This window comes from Lacerta agilis, chromosome 2 (assembly GCF_009819535.1).
Source record: "Lacerta agilis isolate rLacAgi1 chromosome 2, rLacAgi1.pri, whole genome shotgun sequence".
NCBI classification, from domain to species: Eukaryota; Metazoa; Chordata; class Lepidosauria; order Squamata; family Lacertidae; genus Lacerta; species Lacerta agilis.
In genome coordinates this window covers 3,066,204-3,078,832 of record NC_046313.1, presented here as the reverse complement: position 1 = coordinate 3,078,832, position 12,629 = coordinate 3,066,204, and the positions used below count along the sequence as shown (strand labels likewise).

At 45.4% G+C, this 12,629-nt stretch overlaps 1 protein-coding gene across 5 annotated transcripts in view; it reads right to left on the bottom strand.

The window, feature by feature from the left end:
* LRP1 (LDL receptor related protein 1) overlaps positions 1-6,096 on the bottom strand; it is a 314,902-nt gene extending 308,806 nt beyond the window's left edge. For all 5 annotated transcript variants that reach the window (XM_033137230.1, XM_033137222.1, XM_033137247.1 and 2 more), the window contains exon 1: positions 5,630-6,096. In XM_033137230.1, the coding sequence (XP_032993121.1) occupies positions 5,630-5,729 (100 nt within the window). In that variant the 5' untranslated portion in view covers positions 5,730-6,096. The remainder of the gene's footprint in view (positions 1-5,629) is intronic.
* Positions 6,097-12,629: the final 6,533 nt, after the last annotated feature.

Sequence of the window (12,629 nt, the reverse complement as noted above, 5' to 3'; positions counted from 1 at the left end):
CACCAAACTAAATGGGCTAAGAATTAGTCTTACAGATTTTGAAGGCTTGGTGAAAAGGCAGAATTGTGAGATTCTGCCATTCACAACTGAATTGTGACAATCTCAAACTGCATTAAAAAAAAAAAAGGTTTCTACAACATATGTCTGAAGAAATGGTGCAGGCATTAAACCGCTTTTGCTAATTGCTCCAGTGGTGCCAGCATAATGCCTGAGTGACAATAGCACAATGTTGTGTCTTGTGACACAGTGCTTGCACAACTGGTGGCAGATCTATCCTAAGCATTTGTATGCTGGCAGAGCATAACTTAGGAATGGGCTACAAGGCAATTATAAAAGCTTACCCGTCGGCTGAGCCAGAAAGGGAGAAATGAAAGCTATTAGCTGCTTGCTTTCAAGATTCTACAAGCCAATGGAAAGCACCAACCTGATTTCAAAGGGGATAACATGTGGGGTGGGGAGGAAGGCAAGAGCTCAGAGGTAGAGCACGTGCTTTGCATATATGAAATCCCCGGTTCAGTCCCTGTTAAAGGGTCTCAAGTATCAGAATGGGGAAAGACCTCAGACTGAGAGCCTGGACAGCTGCTGTCTACTAGGGTAGGCAACATCAGACAGGATGAACAGCTGATCTGAGAAAGTGCAAGGTATCTCCTTACAATGTGCCACATTTTTTTTAAAAACCCACAAACAAAAAAAGCAGTAATGGTTTTTCAAACCAGCTGAAGGGCAAGCAAATTAGCTTCCCCTACAAAGGTATTCCTCTCTCGCATGTTATGTTAGAAGGTGTCTAATGTTCTTCCTCCTATATAAACCACACAGAAACAAAAGGGCTTGCAGCATTCCTGCACTGGTTTTCAACGCAGGAGGAGTTCCTAGTGAACTATACTCCTTATCCCTAGCACCACACAGGTGGAGCTTTCCAATGGCACAGCCATTGAAACTGCAGCCTGCTGAACTTTTGTTGTGAGGTTGGTTGCCATACTTTGCAAAGTAGGTTCTAGTTCCACCAAACATCTCCTAGCCAAACCTCTCTGAAAAGTTTTCGTTGCCCACCCATATTTTGTTTTCCATATATACCACCACCGACTAAAGCTCTGAACCAATAAAAGCTGATCTTCATAGGGAGCGTGTGCCACCATTTGAAATGGTGCTACTCTGGTATACCCTACAGAACATATGCAGCTGGCCAATCTGTGCCTTGGGGTGGTGCTACATTTAGTATTGTTGCTTTTGTTGGCATCTGTCTGTCTTGGGAGACAATGGAGGCATGTGCCTTTCAGGATCTGGAAAGAAGCCAGCAGCTGCACAGAATGATAAAGGTAAGTCAGGGTACAGGGTACAACTTTTATGCCGTAACCTGGTCTATAGGCCAGGCCAGGGCAGGTTATTGGTCCACCTTACCCAGTAGTGTCATCTTCTTTGGCTGCCAATGACTCCCCAGGGTTGCCAGTGGTGACGGGTCTTTACCAATGCCTGCTTCCTGACTCCTTTTAACTGGAGACGCCAGCAACTAAACTTGGGATCTTCTGGGTGTTAAGCATGTTCTCTGCAACTGAGGGCTCAGTTTCACACACTGCTTTCCAGGCAGTTTTGGTTTTTGTCCTGGCACTTTCCCTGGGGCAAACCAAGTTTTACCACTGAATCGGAGCAAAAATCCGTGGAAAACCAGATTGCCAGGGGCTCCAATTCAGTGGTAAAATGAAGGTTTTCCCAGGGAAAGTGCCGGGATAAAAACAAATCCACTCAGACACGGAGCTTTAAAGCCCAGGACTGTGGCTAGAAATGCAGCATAAAAGGATGAGCCCTCAGTCACAGTTTGTCCCTGAATACTTCATGTATATCACACCTACAGGCTCTTATGCTCCTATCCAGACATGCTGTCACACTGCTCCCCACCCCAGCTTCCTATCGCACCCGTGACACACAGTGGCTGCCCATTATACTCCAGACCATCTCAATTTGGGTTCACCCTCTGTAATTGGACATATTTTGTGTCTGGCTACAGGAAGCTCTGCTTTATTCAGATACAGGTGTTCCACATGTGCATTAAGAGAACCAGCAATTCTATATCCAGCATTACACAGCCACAGAAATAAACTGCACAGGAGGCGATACCCAATGTTGGTCTGAGTAAATCCACCAAAATCCATTGTTAGAAACTCAGATATACAAGCTATTCACCAAAAGGCACCTTGAACCTGGGTTACGTTTGCCACAACAGAATGTGTAGAGGATATTTTTTTTTTTGCAAGGAGCTTTATTTATCATCATCATCATCATCATCATTTCAATACCGCTTTATATTTTGAAGAAAAAAATCTCAAAGCAGTTTACAACACATTAAAGCATCAAATAAAATAATCCAAGATAAAACAAATTCAAGCTTCAAGGGAAATATTTCAAAGCCTTCTCTGAGTGTTATTTTGCTTTCCCCATATTTATTTACCTAATTTATAGAGCTGCCCCATAGCAGAAGTACTCTAGGAAGCCAGGGTGGTGTAGTGGTTAGAGTGTTGGACTACGACCTGGAAGGCCAGGGTTCAAATCCCCACTCAGTCATGAAGCTCACTGGGTGACCTTGAGCCAGTCACAGTCTCTTAACCTACCTCACAGGGTCGTTGTAGGAATTAACTAAAGAGGGGGAGTGAACCATGCAGGTGAGATATAAATGCAATAAATAAACTCTTCTGCTTACCTGAAGAAAGCTGGAGGGGCCAACCAGATAGAGATGTCAGTTGCCAACCTAGCATCCAGAGATCTCCACATGGTAGCAGTTGGACCCACACCAGTTGCAAAATGTGCCTGGGGTATTTTGAGCGCTTTCAAAATCCATAGACTTGAGTATCTTAAACCCACTGAACTCAATGGGACTACTGAGAGTATGACTTAGCCTACTTACCCCCAGCTTCTAAACAGCCAAGCAAACAGACAACTGCAAAATGGCAACCAGTAAACTACTGGATGCCCCAGTGACTAAAGGGAGACAAAAAGTCCGGAAAACGAAAGAGAGTCATGATGGGTCAAATATGTAAGTGACTGCAACGCAAATGTCTACACTGGAGGTGAGTTAGGACTGGACTAGAAATGTCTGAAGGCGTGCAGAATCAGAAGAAATACAAAAGAGATGCTAGCTGACCAAACAAACTATAAGAGGCATGCTCAGGATTGGGGAAGGCAGGTTGTAACGTGGAAGTTACATTATTTGAAAAGCCGTCCTGCAAAAGGGGAGGGTGTGTGTTAGATTAACGCAGTGCTTACTCAAAAAAAAACTCAAGCATGTACAGAATCCTACTCCTTGCAGATATTTCTCAGAATCCCTCTGTATCAGCTAGTTACTCAGAGGGAACTAGCACACTCTGCACGTGCTCAAAGGAGCAGTTATTACTTTGCATGTTGCAGGCCTGCACTGGAGTGGCAGGGGAGGGGGGACTAGCTCCAGGGCTAAGTTGCTTTTCATTAGCCCTGGTTCAAAATCAAGCCCAGAAAGTGGATGCCATCCAAAGAAACTTGTCAAAATGGAGAACTGCAAAGGAGAAACTGCTTAGTTCTGAATCTGCGCAGTAATGACAGATTGCTCAATTATGGCTCAGTCACAAGATGCACTGAAGTTTGTCATTAGTTGTGCCAACGGTTGTGTCTAACCACTGGTCCACAGTGCCTACACATTACAGAAGTCACTAATTCCTCTTCAGTGAAGAGATAGGCATGAATAACATCTAGGGAGTCTAAACCACAAAATGACTTCAAAATGTTACATGTAAACAGTACAGAGAACACCACCAGCATGGCACACTCGTTTTAAATGCAGCAGCTGAAGGGCCCCAAAATGGAACTCTCAACCCTCCCCCCCAAAAAAAAACCCAGAGCCCCAAAGACCCAAAGTTATGACTTGCACAACAGAACTGAGTGAGAAATCCCAGATAAGTCTATTTTGAAGGCTTAAAAAAAGAAACTAATGTCATACCAACCCATTCAAGAAAGGACAATCTCTCCCTCCCCCCCCCCACACACAGACATATGAATAATATGTGAAAAATGTGATGCAGAGGGTTTGGGGTTGGCAAAGCTAAGTTAATTCGTTATCTGTCATCATTTTTTGCGGGGGGGGGGGGAGATGAAGTCACAGAAACCTCCAGTTTGCAGCTACCACTTCAGCTAAAAGCATGGCATGCAGCCTCTTTGCCTCTTCTCTGTCCCATCACGCTCAAATTCCCCATGTCAGCAGAGTAAATAAGCACATTCCTAAGCCACATTGGTGATCCACAGCTTTTTCTTTCTTTTTTTTCTTTTTTGCAACTAACTAGCCCCTCCCCAAGCACCACCCTCCTGTGTTCCTGCCCTGATCCCCCAGTGGAAAGCACCCCTCTCCTTGGTTTTTTTTGTTGTTCTTCCAAACTGGCTTGAAAACATGGTACCTCTCTAAACTCTACCTTGTTATCTTCAGTTTATGCTATGTCATGCACTCAGGGCGCAGTGCAGCCTCTCCTTTTGGCTTTGGAGGGAAATTGAGGGGAGTGGGGGAGGCAGGGAACACTGATTTAGCAGATGCTTTTTACAGCCAAGATTCCATCACATTTAAATTGCCTAGATGTCTCTAGTTTAACCGACTGTATCAGAGGGCATTCAGCTACATCTTCAGGACAGTCAATTAAATATGAATACTTGACCGATTTGTCATTTACACACACAGCACAGTGTCATTTCACAGATGGATTTTCAACTCCCCATTTTATAGCTCTCTTGCCAGCAGAGGTAGGATCTTTACGCGAAAATATCACAATATGACAATGGAGCAGAAGAGGCTGAAGGAAAGGCAGAGGCACTGCAAACCTCAGAGCCAATGATTTATTTACTGAAACGGGAAAGGAAATGGAAGCAGACTTCAGTATGAAGCAACAACTTCCACTACTTGGCATTCCCTGGTCTGGATGTGCTAGTAAAACTAGGAGGTGCAGTTTTTTAAAAAGACAACTAGTGAATGTGAGGATCTGGAGAAAACATGACTCTCTCCAGCAGTTTTGCTCCTGTTGTGTACTAAAGCTGCACACTGGCTGTGTGTGTGTGTGTGTGTGTGTGGTGACATTCCAGTGTTACCTCCATTCAACACTGTGAATTCATTAAGGAATATATGCCACAGAAGCAGGTCTTAATTTTATAGCCTTGTCCCACCACAACCCCCTTAAAAATAATACAAAACTCCAATCCCTGTATTAGCATATATATTCATGCACAGACATCCATTGTCTCCTGAAAAGTAATACATACAACAGGCAGAATTTTGCTGGCATTGAGGGTGGGGGGGCAGGTTAGGCTAGTGATGAATGCCAAATATGCAACACCCCCTTCCACACAGTCCCTGCTTTTTAAAAACGCAGCTTTGTTCTAAACTGCAAACAATATGTTGATTTCTTACAAGCAAGAGTCTCCCCCACCCAGCCACCCAGCCCTTGCCGTTTTGGGAAGAGCTACCCTTACTGCAAAAATGGGGGGGGGTGTTATTGTTTATACTGAGGAAGATAACTGCAAGCAAGACAACGTAATAAAGACTGGCATTCATTCATTTAAACAGAACTCGAGAGAAGACAGAAGGCATGGAAGAAGGAAAAGGAGGGAGAAAAGGTTTTTAACTCACCTTCAAGGGCAAAAATAGGGGCGAAACCTACTAGTATGTGCAAAAATCCTAGCAAAAGCAGCAAGGGCCCCATCATCACTTCTAGCCTGTGGGCCAGCATGCTTGTGCAAAAAATATATTAAAAAATAAGATCAGCGCTCTAGACAGTCCACAGAAGACTTGCAGCTATAACCGCTTTCTTTTCTTCTTGGGTCTCCTTCGTCACCTCCTCTTCTTCACACTGTCTTTCCAGGGGTCTTCAATTCTTTCCACATCCACCGAAGGAAGAGCGGGGTGGGGGGGGGAGAGATCGCAAGGAAAAGCCCCTCTCCCTCCTCCTCTCTCCCTCCCAGCCCAGGAGATGAGAGAGCCCAGCAGCGGCAAAGGCTGGGGAGGGGAGAGAGGAGGGGGTTCAGCCCTCCTTAGCAAGAAAGGAAGGTTGCATGCAGGAAAAATAAGGAGGAGGAGGAGGGGGCAATCAGCAACCCAGCGCCCCCCTTGTGCACTAGATGCGAGGGAAGGTACTCGCAACGACCATCGGAGGCTCCCAGGAATGATGCATGGAGGGAAAGAGGCAGGATTGAGTGGGGCGGGCGGGGAGGGCGAGAAGAAAGGAGGAAAATAAAGAGGGGTCCTTCTGGATCCAGAGGCAAACGGAAAAGCAGCAGCTCCTTCACCCCCGCCCCTTCCGAGCCCCTCCTAGGTGGTGCAGGAGAGAGGATGCACACACTGAAACCCGTGTGCACCCCGGTTGCGCTTTATGCACGAGCTGTTCCAGCGCCTGCCACCACTGCCGCCGGACGCAGGAAAAGCAACCCCTGCCTGGCGCACCAGGAGCCTCAACCGCCTGATGGAGCTCGCGCCGCCTTCTGCCTGCCTGACGTCATGGGCTCCCATGGAAAGGCAGGGGAGGGGGCAGCAAGCGGGGACTACGCGGCAGTGGCCTTAAGGCGCATGCGCCTCCCAGTCTCCTGCTGCTGGAACGGGAGAAACGGGTGTTTCTGAGTCTCTTTCTTCCCTTCTTAATCCTCAGAGCAGCCATCATCATATGGTGAGGGGCAGCGGAAACAGAAGGGGATTGAAGGATGCACGTGGTGGACGAAGCCTTCACACACACTCAACGTAACAGCAGTTTCTTGCAAAGGATGCCCAAAGGCGGCCTCTGATTTAATTGAAAGAGCAAATGTGCTCCGTGCGTGGAAATGCTGCGCGTCTTAACGGCAAGAGCACAAAGGGGATATGCATTGCAGTCCGCCAGGGTCTTATTGTAATGAATGGCTGCCCGCTCGCGTCGTTGCGTGGGGATGCAGCCCCTCCTTCTTGGAGCTTCCCCGCCTCCTGCCCACTCGCACGTTTCAAAGAAGGATACCTGCCTGCGTGTATTTGGGTTGAGGAAGATACGCTTTCTAGCCTTGCGCTTGCACGCGCAAAAAAAAAAAAAAAAAAACCAATCCTCTCCCCATCGCAGCTTTCCTGACAAAAAGGGATGGACGCATGCAAAAGTCCACTTCTGGCAACAAGAATGCACGTGCATGCAATTTCAATTCTCAGCCAAACCACCCTCAAACAAATATACTCCCAAGCCTCAGCAAAATGCAGAATTAATAATATGGACTCAAATACCATAGCAATCCAAAGAGGCACAAAACAAGGATGCCCACTGTCTCCCTTCCTATTTATCCTGGCCCTGGAACCCCTAGCAATCCAAATCCGAGCAGCCACAGACATCAAGGGGGTGGAAGTAAAAGGCAGAACCTATAAATTAGGGCTTTTTGCAGACGACCTAATGGTCACAACACCAGAACCCTTAAACACAGCATCCTCCCTAATCAGAGAACTCAACACATTTGAAACAGTGTCGGGCCTACAAGTAAATTTTGCAAAATCAGAAGACATGTGCTTCAACACCCCCCCCCCCTCACATCCAAAGAGAACTCACTAATATCACCAAGATAAAACTGTCACACCAAGTTCAGATATCTAGGGGTACAAATAACCAAAAACCTCAATAAATTATACCTTCACAACTACAAACCCCTGTGGCAGCAAATAAACAAAGACCTTAAGAGATGGAACATGAATTCCACTATCTCAGACAAAATAGCCATGATCAAAATGATCACCCTTCCAAAACTAACCTACCTGTTCCAAACCCTCCCAATCTGGATTCCCCCCAACCCAACTCTGCAAATGGCAGAGAAAACTACACTCTTTTATCTTATCACACAAAAAACCAAGAATAAGCACCAAATACCTGTACCTCCCCACCTCAGAAGGAGGATGGGGAATCCCCAACATAGAAGCATACCACAGTGCCAACCAAATATGTCATATAATCCCATATCTAGAAGATGAGACAAAACAATGGATACACCTAGAGAGGGACACAATTGAAAATATCTGCACCACAGCATACCCACTCCTCCCAAACAGTCTAAGAAAAATTCCCACAACGCTTAACAGATACACACAAACCATGTTCAAAGCATGGAAAGCAGAAACAGGCAAACTATCCCCAACCCCATCCCCACTAATTCCCCTGGCCTACTATCCACTATCCCACCATACAGCACAAAACCTCCAAATAAAAACCTGGCAATCCAAAGGCCTATATCGCCTAATAGACTTTTATAAAAAATAACAAACCTTTGTCAACACAAGAAATACAGGACAAATTAGAAGACACCCAAATGCCCTGGTTAACACAACACCAATTACATGCCCTCTTAAACAATCCAACAGTAAAATCAGCAGCAACTCGACCCCTGACAACCTTCAAAAACCTCATCCTAACGACAAAGGGACACAGCAGAGGGATGGTATCCACAATATACAAAATACTACTGAAGAATCCCACAAACTCCCTAGACGCAATCAAAAAACAATGGGAGGATGACATAGGATATGAAATCAACCCCACCCAATGGACCAGAATGTGGTCTAAACCCCCCTTTAAATCCATATCAATGAAAAGAAAAGAACTCACCCTGAAACTAACCTACAGGTGGTATCTAACGCCAGGAAAATTACCGCTAATACGCCCAGGAGCCTCACCAAAATGCTGGAGAGGGTGCACCTCCACAGGCACATACTTCCACATGTGGTGGTAATGCCCCAAAATCCAACTATTCTGGACAACAACCATACGAGAAATATGCAAGATAACCAAGCAAGTGCTAGAAATCACCCCAGAATTGGTCTTACTAAACATCTTCCAAGACAATAATGCCCACCTGCAACACAAAGAACTCATAACCGACCTACTTTCAGCAGCCAGAAACATCATAACCAGACACTGGAAAGACCTGTCAGGAGCAAGCATGGACCAATGGTACCAAGTAGTATGGGAAACAGTCCTACTAGAAAAACTAGCCAGTAAGCTGAAACTGACACGGGGACAAATAGAAGAAGACACCTGACACGGGGACAAATAGAAGAAGACACCGGTATGGCTCCCCTTCATCACACACACAGCCCAACAAAACAATGACAAAAATCTACCGACAGCATACAAATCAATATGGCTAACCTGACCAAAAACACCCACCCACCCCACTCACACAGGAAACCAAAGACCACCACAGCCAACCACAAATGAACAATCACACCCTACACCAACTGCGACCTCTCTCACCGCCAAAGGAGCACAAGCGAACAACAGAGAACCTACACAAACAACGCTGACACCAAACCCTACTCATATTAACTAAAATAGAAACATCGTCACCCCACCCCACCCATCTCCCCACCCCACCCCACCCACCTCTTTCCCCCTTTTCTTCCTAATTTCTCAACAACCAAAACTGATTTGTAAAAATGTTACATGGAAAAAAATATGAGAGAGACATTGCACACACCTTTGTAAACCAAGAAAATCTTTAATAAAAAATACTTTAAAATAAAAATTCTCAGCCAAACCGACTACAGAGGAAGAGACATTCTGTGAGGCATCCGTCAGGGCTGAAGAGCACCTCGTGAGCTTGAGGGTTTGAGGTGCCCATTTCTGAGACAGTGGGAGGTTGCTTCAGTAAATAAACACTGCCGGCACTCTATTGTCTCTGTCTCTCAAAAGATGTCCCTTTGTAAGATCGCCCTCCTAATGGATACCTCCTTTTGAAAGTGCCTGAGCTCCATCTTAAACAGCTACACAGCATGCACCTGGGAGCTGTAATTTGTTAAGGTGCTGGGAATTGTAGCTTTATGAGAGGTAAACTACAGTTCCCAGGATTTTTTATTGTGATGTGAAGGAATGACTAAATTACAGTGCAGCCAACTTATCTTCCTCCAGTGAAACAATGTGACACATTTTAACCACTTCCAAATAATGTACAGTATGTTTGGTTCGTTTGTTTCTTAAAAGGTCTGTAATCATACATCAAAGACCAATCACGTCCAGAATAGCCTGCCTACCTAATTTCATAGAATCAAGCCTGAAGCATCATCTAGTCCAATGCAGGAATCTCAGTTAAAGCATCCATGACAGATGGCCATCCAACCTCTGCTTAAAAATCTCAAAATCTCCAAGGAAGAAGAGTCCACCGCCTCCTGAGGGAGACTGTTCCACTGTTGAACAGCTCTTACTGTCAGATGGTTTTTTCCTGGTGTTTAGGTCAGAATCTCCTTTCTTGTAACTTGAAGCCATTGGTTTGAGTCCTACTCTCCAGAGCAAGAGAAAACAATCTTGTTCCCTCTTCCATGTGACAACCCATGATATAATTGAAGATGGCTATCATATCTCCTCTCAGTATCCTCTTTTCCAGGCTAAACATACCCAGTTCCTTCAACTGCTCCTCATAAGGCTTGGTTTCCAGACCCTTGAATATCTTGTTTGCCCTCCTCTATACACGTTCCAGCTTGTCAACATCCTTCTTAAACTGTGGTGCCCAGAATTGAACACAGTATTCCAGGTGTGGTCTGACCAAGACAGAATACCGGTAGATCTGGACACTATACTTCTGTTGATGAAGCCTAGAATAGCATTAGATCCCCCCCCCCCGTATGCCCCTCTTCTCATTACCCCTAGATCCTTTTCATATGTATTGCTAGTAAGCCTGGTGTCCCGCATCTTATATATGTGCTTCTGGTTCTTCCTGCCTAAGTGCATTACATTTGTCTTAATTGAAATTCATTTTGTTAGCTTGGACCCAGGTCTCCGTTCTGTTAAGGTCATTTTTTAATTCTGATTTTGTCTTCTGCAGCATTAGCTACCCCCCCCTCCCTGTTTGGTGTCATCTGCAAATTGGATGAGCATCCCCTCAATTGCTTCATCCAAGTCGTTTATAAAGATGTTGAACAACAATGGGCCAAGGCAGAATCTTGCAGCACCCCACTTGTCACTTTTTTCCAGGATGATGAGGCACCATTAATGAGTACTCTTTGGGTTTGGTCAGTCAACCAGCTGCAAATCCACCTAATAGTTCCCTCGTTCAACCCACTTTTTACCAGCTTCCTCACGAGAATATAATGGGCGGCTTTGTCAAAAGCCTTACTGAAATCAAGATACACTATGTCTACAGCATTCCCCTGATCCACCAAGCTGGTAACTCCATCAAAATTCATCTGATATTACTTGTTTTTGAGAAACCCATGCTGGGTCTTAGTAATCACAACATCCTCTTCCAAGTGCTCACTGACCGACTGTTGAATCTGTTCCAGGACCTTTCCTGGTATCAACGTCAAGCTCCCCGATTGGTAGTTACCTGCGTCTTATTTTTTCCTCTTTTTGAAGATGAGGACATTTGCCCACCTCCAGTCTGCAGGGACCTCACTCATTCTCCAATAATTCTCAAAGATCATAGACAAAGGCTCTGAGATTACATCTGCAAGCTCCTTTTGTACCCTTTCCAAACCAAGCCGCAGCTCCTCCTCAGGATGCAGCCTCAGTTTCTTCGGCCCTCATCCGGCCTATTACTGTCTACAGACGATGGTCAGGCACCTGCACAGCCTCGCTGGATACAGATGACAGGGATGAATCGTGATAGGTGTCAACCACAATAATATAGACTTCTCAGGCCTTCTCATTTGCAATTAACACATATTTTTGGTGTTTTTAAACTCTTGCACCAGTTTTGTTTCCCCTGGTTGATTTTATGTAGATTTTAAACTAAACATATCTGGTTTTTGCTGGCTGTGTATGTTATATAGGGACCCTCATTGCATATGGTAAAGGTAAAGGGAACCCTGACTATTAGGTCCAGTCGTGTCCGACTCTGAGGTTGCGGCGCTCATCTCGCGTTACTGGCCGAGGGAGCCGGTGTACAGCTTCCAGGTCATGTGGCCAGCATAACATAACTCTGGCGAACCAGAGCAGCGCACGGAAACGCCGTTTACCTTCCCACTGGAGCGGTACCTATTTACTTGCACTTTTGACATGCTTTCGAACTGCTAGGTGGGCAGGAGCTGGGACCGAGCAACAGGAGCTCACCCCATCGCAGGGTTTCAAACCGCCGACCTTCTGATCAGCAAGCCCTAGGCTCTGTGGTTTTAACCCACAGCGCCACCCACATCCTCTGCATTATATCAAATGAGACCATTTGTTCATCTAGCTTAGTATTCGCTTTTTCTTTTTGAATGATCAGGAAAGGGAGAAGAGGGGTGTCAGAGACACAACCATGGCTTGGGAGGGTATGGGATGACAACCAAGTCAGTTGTAGTCCTCAGCCTTGCTGAATGTGTGATACCCTCCAGATGTCGCTGGACTCCAACTCCCACTGCCAACATGGCTGATGGTCAGGGATGGTGGCAGTTTCAGTCCAACAAAATCTTGAGAAAACCACATTGGCTTCCTCTTTTGCAGGCGAAAACTAGAATGAATGGGTAAATTCTCCAGAAAATTTCTGGATACTCTCTGAGTCCATATATTAAAAACAGACAATCGTAACTGTTGTGTATTGATTCAATGGTTTTTATATCTGTATTACTATTGTCTGTATTCGCATTAGGGTAAAGTAACTGCCTTTCTGTTCCAGAAGGAACAGCTATTTTTGGTTCATTTAAGCTGCTGTATTTGGATCCTCAGTCT